This window comes from Budorcas taxicolor, chromosome 2 (genome assembly GCF_023091745.1).
Source record: "Budorcas taxicolor isolate Tak-1 chromosome 2, Takin1.1, whole genome shotgun sequence".
NCBI classification, from domain to species: domain Eukaryota; kingdom Metazoa; phylum Chordata; class Mammalia; order Artiodactyla; family Bovidae; genus Budorcas; species Budorcas taxicolor.
The window spans coordinates 106,702,264-106,723,443 of NC_068911.1; the positions used below are offsets into that span (position 1 = coordinate 106,702,264).

Here is a 21,180-nt window from a genome sequence, read left to right on the forward strand (position 1 = left end):
AGGTAGAGAACCTACATGAACCCTCTAGGATGAATCTGTTATTTTTTTCATATGAATCATTAACGGCATTTTGCTTTTTATTTCTGCCATTAATTTTAAAGGCTGTAGGAAAATAATTTTTGATTTGCACATGAAATAATGTACTGTTTTTCAGAATAAAAACATGAGAATCGTTTTTGTTATGAATAGTTTAGGGTATTTGGATATATTCTATTTCTGGATAAAAGAGTTCAAAATAGGATTTCAAGAATGCATATGTGATACGTATTTAAAAGCAAAAGTAAAATGTCTTCTTGAAATTTGCCTTTGTAATAAATTCAGTCATTCAAATTGTTTCCTTTCAAGACCCAAAAATTCTAGGGCATTGCCAGCTTTGAGTTTATCCTGAAAAAGAAAAGAAAAGGTTTTACTTTAAAGCATTATTTAATGGCTGTTTTAAAGTACTTACTAACTGTCTTCAGGTTTTTAAAAACTCAGTTCCCCAATGTGAGAGAAGAATACTAGGTGTTTAAACAATGATCTCTTGACCCATGTTTTGCCACACTATTTTAAAAATTATATTCATATATTTGTATTGAACAACATTTTAAAAGCAAAAAATGAATGACAGGTGGTATATTTGTACTTTATTATTTTCTCTACTTCTCAAATATGTTGACAATCATCGACAAAACATGGTAGAGGTTTTAAATTTTTGAACATGTAAATAATGTATTATTTACATTATAGCTAATGTAGAAAATGTATAATTTTATATTTTTTAATAGTAGCAGTTTCTAATGAAATATTTCTGCAAATGAATTTTATATTAAATAGTACAATGATAAGTTTAAGCATATTATTAACAGAATTATGATATGACCCAACAATTCTGCTCCTAAATATATCCAACAGAATTTTTAAAAGTATCAAACAGATACTTGAAAGGGAATGTTCATAATAGTACTCTGCATAGCAGCTGAAAGAAACAGCACAAGTATACATCAATAGATGAGTAGGCTTTTAAACGTGGTATACACATAAATGGAATATTCAGCCTCCAAAAGGAATGTTCTTTTTTTCTTTCAGTTTTATTGAGATATGATTAATATACAACATTGTATAAGTTTAAGATATACAAGTTATCCTTCAATTAGAAAATAAATTAAAAAAATTATGACAATAAAGTTTAAAAAATAAAATAACATAAAAGTAAAAAAAAAGTACAACATAATGATCTGACTTGTATACATCATGAAATGAATACGATAATAAATTTAGTGGGTATCCATCATCTCATATGGACACAACATTAAAGAAATAGAAAAAATATTTTTTCTCTTGGGATAAGAAGTCTTAGTATTTAGTCTCTTAATAACTTTCATATGTAACATATAGCAGTGTTAATTATATTTATCCTGTTGTACATTACAGTCCTTGTTGGCTCAGAGGTAGAGAATTTGCCTGTCAATGCAGAATATACGGGTTCAACCCCTGGATTTGGAAGAGCCACTGAAGAAGGAAATGGTGACCCACTCTTGTATTCTTGCCTGGGAAATCCCATGGGCAGAGGAGCCTGGTGGGCTGCAGTACATGAGGTCACAAAAGAGTTGGACACGACTGAATGAGCATAAGAAGATTACAATCCTAGTACTTATTTATCTTGTAACTGGAAATGTGTACCTTTTGACTGCCTTCTCTAATTCCCCCTTTGTCCCTTTATTTGAAATCTAACCTTGAAATTTGGTTGTAGAAGAGGGGAGGAGACTTTTAACAAGGAAAACCATCCTAGGAAAATGACTTCTTTGGTAACTTCTACAGGACCCTTCAATGAGTTTTAAGAATTACTTGGAGTCAAATACAGAGAAAAGATACAGCTTAGGTACCACTACCTTCTCTGTATATGTGTTGTCCTTTCACATGACCCTGAATAAGAGTCTCAGAATATTGTACAAATATGTACATTGATAAATTTCACATGAGAAAAAGACTGCCAAGTTTTTTTCACCTTCTCCCCAGCTGTAGATTAGATCTGCTCCATGGAAAAAGCTCCTGTGATTTGAGAGTTAACTTTGTGATACCCTAATTGATATATGTCTAGCTTGCAAAGGACAGGCATGCAGCTGAGAGTGGAAGGAAACATGTATGGGGTTGTGTAACATCCATACCATTAGTGTGTATCTGTGTATCATGACCACGTCAGGGTTCTCACATAGGCTTGCAGAGTGGGTAATTTGAGGCAAGGAGCTCTTACTTGGGGTTCTTCCGTGATTTACCCTGGGTCATCCTTCTGTAAAGGAAGACTTCAGAAATAATGGCTGCTGCTCTGAAAAACTATTTGCTTTACTTTTTAAAATATGTTGGTACCAAGTATCCTTTGAAGGTGATACATTTTGGTGTATTGGATAGAGACCTGATCCTGGAGTTAGGAGATTTGGAGTTGAGTTTATGTGCTATAATCCAGCAATTATATCCCTTTGGCAAATCACTTAACACCCAAGTCTCATTTTCCTCCTCTGCATCTGCCTGGTGGAATGCATTTGCCTATCTCCCAGTGTTGTTGTGCTCATCAAATGGATTTATTTATTTCAATAAAAAAATTTGAAGTGAAATTTTACCTTCATGTGGCTCAAAATTCAAAAGATAAGAAATGTATGTTTCCTTTTACTAGTACTGCCCAACCGCTGCTTTTTCTTCCCAGACTTATCAGTTTCTTATCTGTTCTTCCAGAGATATTTTATTCATATATAAGCAAATTCTCATATGTAGGTTTATAATTTTTTTTCACAAATGGATAGTGAGCTATTTACAAATGAAAGTATGTGCATTTTTGGTACCTTTCTTAATATATCTTAGAAATTGATTTTTAATACTTTTTAATGGCTATACCGGCCTGATGGACATGAGTTTGAGTAAACTCCAGGAGTTGGTGATGGACAGGGAGGCCTGGCGTGCTGCTATTCATGGGGTCGCAAAGAGTCAGACATGACTGAGCGACTGAACTGAACTGAATGGCTATATAGACTCCATTGTATAGACATACTATTATTTATTTAACTATTCCCCGTAGATTGTTTTTAGTCTTTATTACAACGTTATGATGAGTAACATGTAACATTACAGAATATCGTGTATTTATGACTGCATAAAATTTTTATTCAAGATTTTCTGATAACTTGAAAGTGATAGACATAAAATTAAATAACAAAAGGCATATAATAGTAATTATTATTATTCCTCTAAAGTCTTAATCAGGATATTTGACATGGAGTTTGAGTAAACTCTGTGAAATAGTGAAGGACAGGGAAGCCTGGCATGCTGCAGTTCATGGGTCGCAGAGTCGGACATGACTTTGCAACTGAACAATAACAACAGGATACTTGGGGTAGTCTGGTTTTAGTTTAATTTTCATTAATGTTATAGGAAGTTTTTCATTTTCAACTTTTGATATAAAAAGTAGAGAAAATCTTAGTATTGCTTTCTACTTTAATAAGTATATATTTAACAATTATATGAGCTCAGTCAGTAAAGAATCTGCCTGCAATGCAGGAGACCTGGGTTAATTTCCTGGGTCAGGAAGATCCCCTGGAGAAGGAAATGGCAACCCATTCCAGTATTACCTGGAGAATGCCATGGACAGAGGAGCCTGGCGGGCTACAGTCCATGGGGTTGCAAGAGTAGGACACGACTTAGTGACTAAACCACCACTACCATTTAACAATTCAGGATTTTTAGTTCCTTAAGGTGGGTAAGTGCCAAAGGAGACACTTCCTGTTTAAAGCAGTCCAAGGTTTCCCAGTTAATAACTTGTGACTAGTATATATCAAAATGTACTCTTCTTGGCATCTGTTAATGTGCTTTAAGTGTCTAAGAAGATGTGATGAGCTGTATCCCAACAATTAGAGTAGAGAATTAGAGTTGAAGAGAACTTTTGGATCCTAGTTTAGAAGAGAGTCAAGTCTCATACAAAAGGGTTATGACTGAGACTTTTGTAAAATTTTTTAAGAATTTACATCTCCGTGTTTTCATTTTGGCATCCCTGGCCCCTAGTGGTGAAGTCTTAGGAAGAACTTGTTTCATTGTGAGCGGGTGTGGAATGGGATTTGCATGCTCAGTCACTCAGTCGGTCTGATTCTTGTCTCCTTTGTCTCCTGCATTGGCAGGTGGATTCTTTACCACTGTAGGATGGGAAAGTCAAAATGTTAGCTGCTCACTCATGTCTGACTCTTTGCAACTCCATGGATTGTAGCCTGCTAGGCTCCTCCATCCATGGAATTCTCCAGACAAGAATACTGGAGTGGGTAGAAATTTCCTTCTTCAGAGGTTCTTCCTGACCCAGGGATCAAACCAGCATTGAAGGTGGGCTCTTTACCGTCTGAGCCACCAGAGAAGCCCATGGTATGTGAAGGGGATGGCAAAGGAGAGGAAATTTGGGGACACAGTGCCTCATTTTAAGCTCATTTTGTTTCAGGAACCTAAGGGGCAGAATAGGAAGTGTCAGCATTAAGACACCACCCTAAAAGTCACATGCTGAAAGAAAAACAAAATCCAGTTGCTTGAGGGTTCTGCATCATTGAGTCCTGTTAATCAAGACTTGAGTCTAGATATCCAAATTACTAGAATCATTACAACTTTGGAGATTGGTAGATTTATAATAGAAACATGTTTTCTTATTCATCTAACATGCAAATCTAAATATATTATTATAATATTCTTCTTTACCGTTTTCTTTCTTGTCTTTATGAATTTAGTTGTACTAGGTTCACTTTCAGCTTTTTAACTTTCCTTTGTTCTTTAATAGATCAGCCAATTCTAAAGGTCAAGCAACAGTTCTAGAAATACTAAGTGCAACAATTTCTCTGTCCTTTGCTATCCCATATCAAAGTGCTCTGAAACCAAACACAGTTAGATCAGGAAAATTCAGGAATAAGATCATGAAGTAAAAGGCACATACCTTGGTTTCTGCATCAAATTCTCCCATGGATTCTATCAGTTTCCCAGGTTCCAACTCGCCTAGTGGGAAGGGGTAATCAGTTCCCAAAATGACTTTATCCTAAAAAAAGAAAAATTTTATCCCTACTTTTTTTTAAAAGCATCAAAGAACCTCTTATAAACTTAATTATATTTACAAACACTCTTATGGTAAAATAAAATTTTCCCTGATTAATGGAAGCAAATTGATTTTGAAGTTTTAGGATTTAACGGCTTCAAATCGTATTCTGACATTTTGTCCAGCAGGTGGCGTTATTAGGTCTCTTAAAACTGCAAATAAACCTCTATCCTCCCTTGTTTTTCCTAAGGAACTGAATTGCAGAATACTCAAATCTAAGAAGCAGGCATTTATTTAATAAAACATGCTAATGTCTTCAGATGAAATTAATGATTCTGTGTTTCTTAAAATGATGCATTGCAATTGACTCCACAATTCTTGAAAATATACTAGGGTTAGAAAGGAAAATATACTAGGGTTAGAAAGGAAAACATAAACAACTAATAACTGGATGAAATGAATGAAAAGAAAAGAAACAAAAACTAACCAGTTCCCACCCTCCCCCAAACAATTACTATCTCTGTAAACTAGATTGTGTTTTTTAATGATGTAGCTTTGAAGTTCTATTTGATACTTTGTATGAGAAAGCACACAGTCTTGTCTGTCTACAAATACATAAAGCAGTATGTCAAGTAATGTGCTAAAATCTAGATTGCCCTGGTCAACGAAACAGAAATGGGGACAGAGAGGGATCAAGATGGCAGAATAGGAAGATCCTGAGTTCACCTCCTGTCACACCTGAATTACACTGCTGAACAGGGCAACTATCTCTGAGAATGACCTGAAGGCTAGTAGAAAAGACATAAAGAACCACAACTTGACAGGTAGAAGGGTGGAGACACTGGCTGTCAGGATTCACATTCTTGGCATGGTGACTCACAAGCAGGAGGAAAATCAACTGTGGAGCTCCTACCTGAGGAGTCAGGTGTCCAAGTCCCACACTGAGGTCACCAGCCTGGTCCTGCACTGGGAAGATGAGCACCCAGAATGTCTGGCTTTGAAAACCAGTGGGGCCTATGTTTAGAACTAGAGGCTGGAGGGCCATCCTTAAAGGGCATGTGCAAAAACTTACTTGCTCCAAGTCCCTATGCAGAAGCTGCAGTTTGAAAGGAGTCTGGGTCAGACATACTTGCTGATCTTAGAGAGTCTTGTGGAGAAACAGGAGGCAGCTGGGACTCCCCTTGGGAACTGACATGCTTGTGGCAGCTGTTTTCATTATCTCTCTCTACCATGCTGACGCTGGCCCTGGTGGTTGCTTTTTTGGAATTCTCCCTCTAGCCTGTTAGCGGGTTAGCCCCAAGTACCGGCACATCTGCAACACCCAGCCTTGCTACAATAAAAGGGCTCATGTAGCCCATATAGGGGACACTCTTGGAGAATCTGACCCTGGTGATCAAAGGGGAACATGCTGCTGGGCTTCCTTAGGACAAGTCACTTCTCCAAGATTGGGAGTTGTAACCAACTACATAATACATAGGAATAAACTTAGAGATTTAGGCAAATTCAGGAGACAGAGGAGTATGTTTCAAACAAAAGAACATGACAAAACTGAAGAAAAAGACCTAAATGAAATGAAGATAAGCAATCTACCCGAGAAAGAGTTTAAGGTAATGATTGTAAAGATGCTTACCAAACTCAGGCTAAGAATGGATGAACAAATGAGAACTTGAACAGAGTTAGAAATTATAAAAAGGAACCAATAAGAGTTGAAGAATACAATAACAGCAATGAAGTATACATTGGAGGGAGTCACTGGTAGAGTAGATGATACTGAAGAATGGGTAAGTGATATGGAAGACAGAGTAGTAATAATCACCTAAGCCAAACAGGAAAAATAAAAATAATTTTAAAAAATGAGGATAGTTTAAGGGACGTTTGGGACAACATGAAGTGTACTAACATTTGCGTTATAGGTGTCCCAGAAGGAGAAGAGAGAAAGGATAGAAGTAGTATTTGAAGAAATAATAGCTGTAAACTTCCCTAAGAAGGAAACAAGCATCCAGGTCCAGGTAACATGCTGCTGCTGCTGCTGCTAAGTCGCTTCAGTCGTGTCCGACTCTGTGCGACCCCATAGACGGCAGCCCACCAGGCTCCCCCGTCCCTGGGATTCTCTAGACAAGAACACTGGAGTGGGTTGCCATTTCCTTCTCCAATGCATGAACGTGAAAAGTGAAAGTGAAGTCACTCAGTCGTGTCCGACTCTTAGTGACTCCAGGGACTGCAGCCTACCAGGCTCCTCCATCCATGGGATTTTCCAGGTAACATAAAGAGTCCAAAACAAGATGAACCCAAAGAAATCCATACCAAGACATAATTAAAATGGCAAAAGTTAAGAAAGAATTTTGAGGGCAACAAAAGGAAATCAATTAGTCACATACATGGGGATCCCATAAGGCTATCAGCTGATTTTTCAGCAGAAAATCTGCAGGCCGGAAAAGAATGGCATGATGTAATTAAAGTGATGAAAGGTATTCCTGAGATGAATATAGCATTGTAAGTCAACTGTAGTTTAATTTTTAAAAATACAATGGATAAGAATATGATATATTTTTGTAATGGCATAGTATACAGTGTTCAATGAACAAATTTTGGAGAAAAAGACAGAAATAATCCCTCTCCTCAGAAACCTCATGATCTAGTAAGAGAGACACTAAATTAATAATCAATAACAAATCCATCTATTGAAATAAAATAAGAGGAACATATTTTCAACTAGAAATTTTACTTCTGGTAAGTATCCCACTCATATGCATGTAATAGAAATATTTCAAGGAAATTAATTGCAACATTATTGTAGTAGCAAAACACTATCAAATTAAATTATAGCATATCCCAAAATAAAAAGGAATGAAGGATAATTGCATATGCTGAAATGAAATAATCACCAACTTATATTGTAAAGAGGAATGATCTTCACAGCAGACACTTAACACTACATTGTGAATGAATCTTGTAATGAGAAAATACAGTGTAATAGCTGTCAAATGGAATTTACTAAAGTTAATTCAAATATCATATGATACCGCTTATACGTGTAATCTAAATGGTACAAATGAACCTTTTTACAAAACAGAAATTGAGTCACAGATGTAGAAGACAAGGAGATTGGGATTGGCATATACACATTCCATTCTGTTCAGTCTCTCAGTCGTGTCCAACTCTTTGCCACCCCATAGACTGAAGCATGCCAGGCCTCCCTGTCTATCACCAACTCCGGGAGCTTACTCAAACTCATGTCCATCAAGTTGGTCATGCCATCCAACCATATCATCCTCTGTCGTCCTCTTTTCCCACCTTCAATCTTTCCCAGCATCAGGGTCTTTTCAAATGAGTCAGTTCTTTGGATCAGGTGGCCAAAGTATTGGAATTTCAGCTTCAGCATCAGTCCTCCCAGGGAATATTCAGGACGGATTTACTTTAGGATTGACTGGTTGGATCTTCTTGCAGTCCAAGAGACTCTCAAGAGTCTTCTCCAACACCACAGTTCAAAGCATCAATTCTTTGGGGCTCAGCTTTCTTTATAGTCCAGCTCTCACATCTGTACATGACTACCGGAAAAACCATAGCTTTGACTATAGAGACCTTTGTTGGCAAAGTAATGTCTACTTTTTAATATGCTGCCTAGGTTTGTCATAGCTTTTCTTCCAAGGAGCAAGTATCTTTTAATTTCATGTCTGCAGTCACCATCTGCAGTGATTTTGGAGCTCAAAAAACCAAAAGTCTCTCACTGTTTCCGTTGTTTCCCCGTCTATTTGCCATGAAGTGATGGGACCAGATGCCATGATCTTAGTTTTTAGAATGTTGAGTTTTAAGCCAACTTTTTGCTCTCCTCTTTAACTGTCATCAAGAGGCTCTTTAGTTCTTTGCTTTCTGCCATAAGGGTGGGGTCATCTGCATATCTGAGGTTATTGGTATTTCTCCCAGCAATCTTGATTGCAGCTTGTGCTTCATGCAGCTCAGCATATCACATGATGTACTCTCCATAAAAGTTAAACAAGCAGGGTAACAATATATAGCCTTGATGTACTCCTTTCCCGATTTGGAACCAATCTTGTTCCATGTACAGTTCTAACTGTTGCTTCCTAACCTGCATACAGATTTCTCAGGAGGCAGGTCTGGTGGTCTGGTATTCCCATCTCTTGAAGAATTTTCCACAGTTTGTTGTGATCCATATAGTCAGTTGGCATAGTCAGTAAAGCAGAAGTAGATGTTTTTCTGGAACTCTCTTGCTTTGTCAGCGATTCAACAGATGTTGGCAGTTTGATCTCTGGTTCCTTGCCTTTTCCAAATCCAGCTTGAACATCTGGAAGCTCATGGTTCACGTACTGTTGAAGCCTAGCTTGGAGAATTTTGAGCATTACTTTGCTAGTGTGTAAGATGAGTGCATTTATGCAGTAGTTTGAACATTCTTTGGCATTGACTTTCTTTGGGATTGGAATGAAAACTCCTTTCATTACTCTGTATTGTAATGACCTATATGGGAACAGAATCTAGAAAAGAATGGATATAGGTATATGTATGATGAATAATGTATATGTATATAATGAAATATGATTCACTCAATATGCAGTGGAAACTAACATAATATTGTAAAGCAACTATACTCCTATAAAAATAATTAATAAGAAAAAAGAGAAAGTTATAAAGAGGGGAAAACAAAGTCTAGGACAATGTATTTGCTATACTCATATTTCTGTTTCTAATAAGGAACCTATAGAAACACAAATATATTTGTATGGTAAAGTCTATTTCACAAATGGTAGCCAAGAAACAAGATAGTTTCTTGAGAAACAAGATGGTGAGGAACAAGGATGCCTGCTGTGCTACAGTTCACGGGGTCACAAAGAGTTGGACATGACTGGGCAACTGAACAACAACAGCAACAGCAGCCAAAAAACAAGTAATATTAGGTGTCTCCACAAATGAAGACTAGGCTTCAGGGCTGTAGGAGATGCCCCTTTTTCTCTTTTGGGGATATAATTCACATACCACAAAATTCACTCTTTAAAACTGTACAGTTCAGTGTGTTTTAGTATATTCACGAATTTGTGTTCTCATTTCCACTAATTTCAGAACATTTTTATCACCTTAAAGTAATCTGCATACTCATTAGCAGGCACTCCTTGTTACCTCCTGCTTCTAGCCCCTGTAAACACTAATTTATCTTCTGTGTCTATGGAATTGCTTCTTCTGACATTTCATGTAAATAGAATCATGCGGTATGTCACCGTCATTTAGAATATCATTTTCAAGATTCATCCATGCTATAGCCTGAATCAGTACTTCATTCTGTTTTGGGCCAAATAATATTCCATTGAATAGATATACCACATTGTGTTTATCCATTCATCAGAAGATGGATATGTGGTGGTTTCTACTTTTTGGCCATTATGGTAATGCTTCTCTGAACAAGTGTTTTCATATGAAAACCTTTTCCCTTCTCCTGGTATATACCTAGGAGTGGAGTTGCTGGATCATATGATAAGTTCATATTTAACATTTAGAGAAACGGTTTTTCGCAGTGGCTGCAGCATTCGACATTCTCAACAGCAATGCGTGAAGGTCCCAATTTCTCCAAATCCTTACCAACGCTTGTTATTGTCCATTTTTTTTTAACTATAGCTATCATGGTAGGTGTAAAGTGATATCTCACTGTGGTTTCAATTTGCATTTCTGTAACGACAAATTACTTTACTAGTGTGTGAGATGAGTGCAATTGTGCGGTAGTTTGAGCATTCTTCAGCATTGCCTTTCTTTGGAATTGGAATAAAAACTGACCTTTTCCAGCCTTGTGACCACTGCTGAGTTTTCCAAATTTGCTGGTGTATTGAGTGCAGCACTTTCACAGCATCATCTTTCAGGATTTGAAATAGCTCAACTGGAATTCCATCACCTCCACTAGCTTTGTTCGTAGTGTTGCTTTCTAAGGCCCACTTGACTTCACATTCCAGGATGTCTGGCTCTAGATTAGTGATCACATCATCATGATTATCTTGGTCGTGAAGATCTTTTTTGTATAGTTCTTCTGTGTATTCTTGCCACCTCTTAATATCTTCTGCTTCTGTTAGGTCCATACCATTTCTGTCCTTTATTGAGCCCATCTTTGGGATTTCTTTGAAGGGAATGATGCTGAAGCTGAAACTCCAGTACTTTGGCCACCTCATGTGAAGAGTTGACTCATTGGAAAAGACTCTGATGCTGGAAAGGATTACGGGCGTGAGGAGAAGGGGACGACAGAGGATGAGATGGCTGGATGGCATCACTGACTTGATGGACGTGAGTCTGAGTGAATTCCGGGAGTTAGTGATGGACAGGGAGGCCTGGCGTGCTGCGATTCATGGGGTCACAAAGAGTCGGACACAACTGAGCGACTGAACTGGACTGAACTGAACGACAAATTATGTTGAACATCTTTCCATGTGCTCATTGGCCATTTGTATGTCTTTGAAGGAATATCTATATGTCCTTTGTGTCTATTCAAGCCCATGTGTTTCCTTTTTATTGTTGAGTTGCCAGAGTTCTTTAAATTTTCTAAATACTAGAGATTTACCAGATGTATGATTTACAGATATTTTCTTCATTCTGTGGCTTGTCTTTTCACTTCATTGGTTGTATCTTTTGAAACCCAAATTTTAGAATTTTGATGAATTTAATTATTTTCTTTGGTTGCTTTTGTTTTTGGTGTCATAGTCAAGAAATTATTGCCTAAACATCATGAAGATTTGCAACTAAGTTTTCTTTTAAGAGCTTGTAGTTTTAGCTCTTCCCTCTAGGACTTTGGTCCATTTTGAGTTAACTTTTGTGTATTTTGAGTGTGAAGAAGAGATCCAACTTATTCTTTTCATGCATGTGGATATTCCATTATGCCACTACAATATATTGAAAATACTATTCTTTCTTTATTGACTTGTATTGTATCTGAACTTTTGTTCAGAATAAGTTATCTTTATGTCTGTTTTTAAGCCACCATCACTCAGTTTTGATTATCCTATATATCTATGTAGAAACTTTTGAAATTGAGAGTGTGAGTCCTCCAGTTCTGTTCTTTTTTAAAATCATTTTGTCCATTCTGGGTCCCTTGTATGAATTTTAGCATCAACTTGTCAATTCCTGTGAAGACAAACAAAACAAACCCTGGATTTTTGATAGGGATTGCATTCAATCTGTAGATCAATGTGAGGAGTATGGTCATTTAACATTAAGTTTTCCAACAGATGAACATGGGATGTCTTTTCATTTATTTAGGTCTTCTATAATTTTCTTCAACAGTATTTTGTAATTTAGTGTCCAAGTCTTCACTTCTTTAGTTGAATTTAGTGCTAAGTATTTTTATTCTTATTGATACTATTGTAAATGGAATTGTCTCCTCAATTTCATTTATGGATTATTCAATGCTAGTATATAGAAATGTGGGTAATTTTTGTATATTTATCTTATATATTTGTATATATTTTATGTATTTATGTATGTATTTATTCTAGAACCTTGCTGAATCTCTTTATTAGCCCTGATGCTTTATTTATGGGTTCTCTAGATTTTGTATATACAAAATCGTGTCATCTGCAAACAATTTTGCTTCTTTCTTTCCAATTTTTATGCCTTTTATTTATTTTTCTTGCCTAATTTCCCTGGCTACAATCTCTAGTACAATGTTGAATGGAAGTGGTGAGAGCAGAACTTTTCAATCTTTTGCCATTAAGTATGATGTTAGTTTTTCGCTTTTCTTCTTTTCACAGCTATTTGTAAGGCCTCCTCAGACAGCCATTTTGCTTTTTTGCATTTGTTTTCCATGGGGATGGTCTTGATCCCTGTCTCTTGTACAATGTCATGAACCTCCATCCATAATTCATCAGGCACTCTATCTATCAGATCTAGGCCCTTAAATCTATTTCTCACTTCCACTGTATAATCATAAGGGATTTGATTTAGGTCATACCTGAATGGTCTAGTGGTTTTCCCTACTTTCTTCAATTTAAGTCTGAATTTGGCAATAAGTTCATGATCTGAGCCACAGTCAGCTCCTGGTCTTGTTTTTCTTGACTGTATAGAGCTTCTCCATCTTTGGCTGCAAAGAATATAATCAATCTGATTTCAGTGTTGACCATCTGGTGATGTCCATGTGTAGAGTCTTCTCTTGTGTTGTTGGAAGGGGGTGTTTGCTATGACCAGTGCATTCTCTTGGCAAAACTCTATTAGTCTTTGCCCTGCTTCATTCCGTATTCCAAGGCCAAATTTGCCTGTTACTCCAGGTGTTTCTTGACTTCCTACTTTTGCATTCCAGTCCCCTATAATGAAAAGGACATCTTTTTTGGGTGTTAGTTCTAAAAGGTCTTGTAGGTCTTCATAGAACCATTCAACTTCAGCTTCTCCTTTGACCGTGTGGATCACAATAAACTGTGGAAAATTCTGAAAGAGATGAGAATACCAGACCACCTGACCTGTCTCTTGAGAAACATATATGTAGGTCAGGAAGCAACAGTTACAACTGGACATGGAACAACAGACTGGTTCCAAATAGGAAAAGGAGTACGTCAAGGCTGTATATTGTCACCCTGCTTATTTAACTACTATGCAGAGTACATCATGAGAAACACTGGGCTGGAGGAAGCACAAGCTGGTATCAAGATTGCTGGGAGAAATATCAATAACCTCAGATATGCAGATGAACCCACCCTTATGGCAGAAAATGAAGAGGAACTAAAAAGCCTCTTGATGAAAGTGAAAGAGGAGAGTGAAAAAGTTGGCTTAAAGCTCAACATTCATAAAACTAAGATCATGGCATCTTGTCCTATCACTTCAGGGGAAATAGATGGGGAAACAGTGGAAACAGTGTCAGACTTTATTTTTTTGGGCTCCAAAATTACTGCAGATGGTGACTGCAGCCATGAAATTAAAAGACACTTTCTCTTTGGAAGGAAAGTTATGACCAACTTAGATAGCATATTCAAAAGCAGAGACATTACTTTGCCAACAAAGGTCCATCTAGTCAAGGCTATGGTTTTACCAGTGGTCATGTATGGATGTGAGAGTTGGACTGTGAAGAAAGCTGAGCGCCAAAGAATTGATGGTTTTGAACTGTGGTGTTGGAGAAGACTCTTGAGAGTCCCTTGGATGGCAAGGAGATCCAACCAATCCATTCTGAAGGAGATCAGCCCTGGGATTTCTTTGGAGAGAATGATGCTGAAGCTGAAACTCCAATACTTTGGCCACCTCATGCGAAGAGTTGACTCATTGGAAAAAAACTCTGATGCTGGAAAGGATTGGGGGCAGGAGGAGAAGGGGATGACAGAGGATGAGATGGCTGGATGGCATCACTGACTCGATGGACGTGAGTCTGAGTGAACTCTGGGAGTTGGTAATGGACAGGGAGGCCTGGCGTGCTGCCATTCATGGGGTCACAAAGAGTCAGACACGACTGAGCAACTGAACTGATGATGTTAGTTGTGGATTTTTCATAGATGTCCTTTATCAGATAGTGGAACTTCCTTTCTACCAGTTTTTGAGTGTTTTCATCATGAAAGACTGTTGGAGTTTGTTGAGTGCTTTTTCTACATATATAGTTTAGTATTCTTGATAAACTACTTGAGCAATTTTCTGATAGACTTTATCGAGCTTAAAAGCCCCTCCTGCTGCTGTTTGCTGCTGTTTAATTGTGAATTTGTGTCTGACTCTTTTGTGACCCCATAGACTATAGCCCTCTAGGCTCCTCTGTCAATGGGATTTTTCCAGGCAAGAATACTAGAGTGGTTTGCTATTTCTTCTCCAGGGGATTTTCCTGACCCAGGGATTGAACCCGGGTCTTCTGCACTGGCAGGCAGATTCTTTACCACTGAGCCACCAAGGAAGCCAAAATCCCCTCCTAGGAAATCCATTCAGTTGACTATTAGTCTTGAAACTAATCTAAGAACTTTAACCGATAAAAAGAGGCAAAGAGGCTAATTGTCCTTAACGAGATAGTCATCTCCATTTTAAAAATATAGTCTAATAATAACTGTCTAACCATTTTTCCCCTGTAAAATGACTCTGCCAAGATAGAATCTTTGAATTGGGCTTTTCAGAAAGCCTCTTCATTTGAAATAAAACTCTGACCTATGCTTATAATCAGTCTTGAGAGTGGTTTTGTGTGTTGAAGGGATGAAGGCTTGAATATATGAAAGAGGGAAGTCAGATTGTTACTGGGCCTAAATATTAAATGTGTTTTTCCCATGAGTCCATAGTTAAATATTATTATTAATAATAACTAAAGTCTGTACTCTACAGTAAGGCTCACTCTTTGTGTTGTACATTCTGTGGGTTTTGACAAAAATGTTGTGACGTCTGTCCACCATTCATACAGAATATATTAAATGTATTTTAAGTACTCTCACGTTGAGTTATTGTGAGGATAAATGACACTTTGATTTCTACCAGAAAAAAGATTTTCCTAGGTTTTATGATTACGTTTACATGAAATAATGTGGAGAAGTATATACTAAAGTTTAGAGGAAGGCCTTGATAGACTCACAATTCTATCTCTAGATTCCTGTATTCATGTACTATATAAAACCAAGCAAATAAATACACCTGCTGGTAGAAACCCTAAAGACCCAAAGTTATGTCTCCTCACATCTGTGCCAACAGCTGATCTTGTTCTGAACTGCCAGCTTGGTATTCACTGGAGGTTCATTCGTCCTTATCTCTACTCCTTTTGCTAAAGTTGTTTACAATTGAAAAACATAACATAATTTTAAAAAGTCCCATGCTTATATTACATTTGTCAACCACATTAACATGAAATTGAAATCTAGAAAATGATTTTTCATTCTAGTCAGGAATTCTTCCATTCCAAGTATTACGGCCTTCTCAGATATAAATATGGTTTAACCACAGAGGAGTCTGTTCTGTTCTATGGCAAAGGAAGCAAATGATTTTAAAGCAGAAATGAATCACTTCTCTGCAATTCATTCTTCCTGGTTAAGGCACTTCTTTTGTTCTCCTGCCTAACTTGATTTTGGAAGCCTGTTGCAGAACACCAGACTTACGGTTTGCTGTGTTAGTCGCTCAGTCATGTCTTGACTCTTTGAGACTCATGGATTGAAGCCTGCCAGGCTCCTCTGGCTGTGGAATTCTCCAGGCAAGAATACTGGAGTGGGTAGCCTTTCCCTTCTCCAGGAAATCTTCCTGACCCAGGGATCGAACCTGAGTCTCCCATATTGCAGGCAGATTCTTTACTGTGTGAGTCACCAGGGAAGGTACAACTTATGGTTTGGCAGTATTTAATTATTATTTAATAGCTATTGCTCACAATTCCTCTCTATAGGCGATTAATTATCCATTTGTGATAATCTAGTTTGTAAATGTTTCATACTTATTATCCATTTAAACACCTTTTATTGATACCTTCTGATAAACTTTTGACCATTTCTAACTTGTTAGTGATTTCTTAAGGGAGAGGGAAGTAGGCATAAAAAAACTGGAGGTAAAGTTCTTGTTAATTGGATTTCTTATTCAGAGAAGGGATAGTACAGGGAAGAGATGGGGAGAAGAGATTCCTTCAGAGTCAAATGGTCCTGTAGGATGAAGGTCACTTGCTCCATTGCTTGATACCAGTCTCTGCTTGATAGATGCTTAATAAATACTTATTGAGTTAAAAATAGTTTTTGTATTGCTATTTCTTGTTTTGTTCCCTAAGTCATGTCCAACTCTTTTGTGACCCTGTGGGCTCTAGTCCTCCAGGCTCCTTTGTCCGTGGGATTTCCCAGGCAAGAATAATGGAGTGGGTTGCCATTTCCTTCTCCAGGGGATTTTCCTGACCCAGGTATTGAACCCACGTCTGCTGCATTGGCAGGCACTTTCATTACCACTGAGCCACCAGGACAGCCCCTGTTGCTATTTCTATCACCTACTAAAACCGCAAATTGATTGTGTTCTAAATGGATGCACAGTCTGGTTAAGGAAGCATAGGATATGGTCTTGGATGACTGTTGCCTCTTTTCCCATTGATATAAGCTCTGTGGGATATCCAAGGTTCTCGTGATATCTCAGGCTTGCAAGTAACATACCTGGTCCTAGCCTTCCAAAAGCTAGAACTTTGTTCTTTCTTTTTCCTTCTTGTCTGTGATCTAGACTTCTAGTCCTTTGGGACTGGCCATAATTATGAACCATTTTTTTAAGGATATCTGTGATATTTGCTACAGTAATGTTTATTAACATCTACATTTTAGTGGGCCCTTTCTAAAGACTCTCCTAAACTCAAAGGAATAATTCTAATAGTTGATATTTTGGGTAGTGTGGCTAACTCTTCTAGGATTCTAAAATTAAACCTTCTCAACAGGTACTGGCTTGCTTTATTAGGCAGGAAAGCAGTGGCTAATACTGATTGATTTCTCCACACCAACACTGCCCCAACATAATTGCCCTCCCCAAAGTTAGTGGCACATGTTCCCTATGAAGTCAAAGACTTACTGAGCGATAATAATAGTGATTAATATTCCTGCCAGGGAAAAGAAATAAACTGCTCACCTGCTGGGATGCATTAACTTTTCACATTTTCAGGGAATGCTGTGAACACTGAAAGATGTGACTTACTAAAGAAACTCAAATAGTGGAAGAGAATTCATTTGTCTTCTGGAAAAGGAACAATTAACTCTCTTCTCATTAGCATATTTCATTAGTAGCATTTGCGGTAATTACAACACACCTATATTACAACATAGCTTATTACAAAAATCCTGGTTTATCAAGGATTGACTTTGTTTCCTGAGACATAATTTCCTAGAGAAATGGCCTGATTTAATTCAATCAGTGCAAAGCAAGATTAACCTTATATCCACAAGATCATTACACAACTCAGTTAAACAAATATTAGCTTTATACCCACTGTGCAAAAAAGCACTGACATTTGGAGAGTCCTTTGGCATTGTGTTATATTAGCTCCTCACATCAACTCTGTCTGGCTATCATCTGTGTTTTACAGTTGAGGAAACTGAGGTTGAGGGCAATCAGTGACCTGATACTGAAGTTCACCCAGCTAACATGCAGTAGAGCCAGGACTTGAACTGTCTCTCACTTACCATAACTTCTTGAGAAGGTAGTAAGTTATACTCTTGTTCTCGGGAAGCTTACAGGCATCAAAAAGGGTTCCACTCTACTGAGGACTGCAGTGCACAAGAAAACATCACTTATCCAGAATACTTACAGACAGAAGTATTAAAATACAGTTAATTTTCAGGTCAGAGTGGAAACATTTCTAATACATATGGTATACTCCACCACCTACAATGGATATAATCACATCTTTGGTGATACAGGACCTTCTCATTGCTTTAGAATCCTAAAATGGAGCAGTGCCGAATGTTAGTCAGAAGACCTAGAAAATGAATGAAGAAAAAGCTTTGGCTTTTGCACCTGACTGGTCTCTAGTTTTAGGTCCATTTTTTAACCCATAGATTCAAATGCCCAAGACAAGATCACACGTATGCTCACTGTAAAAACTGGTCTGTAAAATGCCCCCAAATAACATTTTATGTCTATAAATGAGCCATTTATTTTGCTGTCAGATAAAATACTTTCCATTTTGCAGAACAGGTGTTTCTGGTTTCTCTTTTAAAAATATACAAAATAACATAAATAGATGCTTTAGTTTGGGTGATTGAAAGTCTCTCTTGCAGACAGAGTCCTCTTCATAAAAAAAAAAAAATTGAGGGGAACTTTGCAAACATAGAATTAACCATTTTAAAGTGTATACTGTGATGACATCTAGTACATTCATATCTAGTACGTTTCCACTCTGATGTTTTCTTGTGATGTACAACCATCATCTCTATCCTGTGCTAAGATATTTTTACACCCTCAAAGGAGACCTTGTACATATTAAGAAGTCACTCTCCATTCCTACCCACCCCCTGGCAACCACTATTCTGCTTTCTGTCTCTGTGGGTTTATCTATCCTAGATTCTTCAAAGAAATGGAATCATACAATACATGACCTCTGCGTCTGACTTCTTTCACTTAGCATGTTTTCAAGATCCATGTTGTAGCTTATATTGGTAATTCATTTCTTTTTATGGCTGAATATAATATCCCATTGTATGGATATACAACATTTTGTTTATTCATTCATTTGTCAATGGACGTTTGTTTCTACCTCTTGGCTCTTGTAATAATGCTACTACCAACATTTGTATACAAGAATTTGTTCGAATACTTGGTCTCAAGTCTTTTTCAATACCTACCCAGGAATGGCATTGTTGGGACATACTAATTCTATGGTTAACTTTCTGTAGACCTACAAAACTGTTTTCCACAGCAGCTTATGGAAGATAACCATTTTATCTTCCAACCATCAGTGTGCAATGTCTTCACATTCTTGTCAATATTTTCCATTTCAAAAAAATTATGGTCATCTTGATGAGGATGAAGGTTATCTCATTATGGTTTTGATTTGCCTTTCCCTAATAACAAAGGTCCGTCTAGTCAAGGCTATGGTTTTTCCAGTGGTCAGGTATGGATGTGAGAGTTGGACTGTGAAGAAAGCTAAGTGCCGAAGAATTGAGGCTTTTGAACTGTGGTGTTGGAGAAGACTCTTGAGAGTCCCTTGGACTGCAAGGAGATCCAACCAGTCCATTCTAAAGGAGATCAGTCTTGGGTGTTCTTTGGAAGGAATGATGCTAAGGCTGAAACTCCGATACTTTGGCCACCTCATGAGAAGAGCTGACTCATTGGAAAAGACTCTGATGCCGGGAGGGATTAGGGGCAGGAGGAGAAGGGGACGACAGAGGATGAGATGGCTGGATGGCATCACTGATTCAATGGACATGAGTGTGAGTGAACTCTGGGAGTTGGTTATGGACAAGGATGCCTGGTGTGCTGTGATTCATGGGGTCACAAAGAGTTGGACACAACTGAGTGACTGAACTGAACTGAACTGAATAACCAGTAATGTTGAACATCTTTACCAGTGCTTGTTAGCCATTTAGATACTAATATCTTTTTTTGAGAAATATTTATTCAGATCCTTTGCTCAATTTAATTGAGTGATGTGCCTTTTTATTATTGAATTATGAGATATTTGAATTTGAGATATATGAGATTATTATATATTTGAATACAAGTCTCTTGTTGGGTGTATGACCTTTGTGTGAGTTTTTCGTTAAAATTATTGTACTTTTCAGGTTCAAAATTTCTGTTTGTTTTCTTTTCATAATTTTTATATATTTCTTGTTAGTCTCTTTTTGTTCAGAAATTAGTTTCCTGGTTTCCTTTAGTTCTTGGTCTATGATTTTTCTTTATTTCTTGATCATATTTAAGGATGTTGATTTAAAATCATTGTCTAGTAAGTCCAATGTTTCTCCAATGACAGTTTGTTAGTTTCTTTTTTTTCCCCACAGGAATGGGCCACAATTTCTTTTTCCTTTGCATGCCTCTTAATTTTTTTGCTGAAAACTAGACATTCTGAATATCGTGATATGGTAACTTTGGTAAGCAGATTCTTCCTTCTTCTCAGGGTTCATTGTTGTTTCTTTGTGTGCTTTGTATTGTTTATTTAGTGACTTTTCAAACTATTTTGAAAGACATTCTTTGTTATATATGCTGTCTGAAGTCTCTGTTACTTAAGCTTGTGTCAGCTCATGTTTGGACAAAGAGTTATTTAAATTCCCAGAACAAAAAGAGAATGAAAAAAAGACAAAGTAAAAACCTCTCCCGGTCTTTGTAGATTGGCTCCGTGATGGGCCTTCCTTGAAAACTTGGCCAGGCCATTTACAACCTCGCCTTGGCATTCACTTGCTGCTGATGCTGAACCTAAAGATCAGGGGGAGATTAAAGCATAGGGCCCTATTGTGTCTTTTCTGAGAAAGCATCCTGCTCTGGGACTTTCTAGGTTCTTCCTTATTTTTATCTTGTTCCCTCTTCATTTTTGATGATGTTGCCAGAGAAGATCCAAGCCTTATTTTACATCATTACTTCAGAAAGAGGCATATCATCTTTCTTCCTTCTACCTTCAATCTAAGCCAGAGAGAGTACTAGAATATTCTTTAAATTCTGAAAATCTGGCCAGACCCTTTCTATTACTGTCGTTTCTGCTAACCTATTACTGCATGTAACCATGAATATGACTTCAGAGAACTGGAAGCTGGGCCATAGGAGGATGAGATATAGGTAAGATAAATTTC

The 21,180-nt window shown here is 37.4% G+C and overlaps 1 protein-coding gene across 1 annotated transcript in view; it reads right to left on the reverse strand.

Annotated features, from left to right (window-relative positions):
- Positions 1 to 321: 321 nt before the first annotated feature.
- The window catches only part of ACMSD (aminocarboxymuconate semialdehyde decarboxylase), a 61,712-nt gene continuing 40,853 nt past the window's right edge, over positions 322 to 21,180 (reverse strand). The window contains exons 9-10 of the mRNA XM_052663840.1: positions 4,934 to 5,032; positions 322 to 384 (exon numbers count right to left, since the gene is read on the reverse strand). Of these exons, the coding sequence (XP_052519800.1) occupies positions 322 to 384; positions 4,934 to 5,032 (162 nt within the window). The remainder of the gene's footprint in view (positions 385 to 4,933; positions 5,033 to 21,180) is intronic.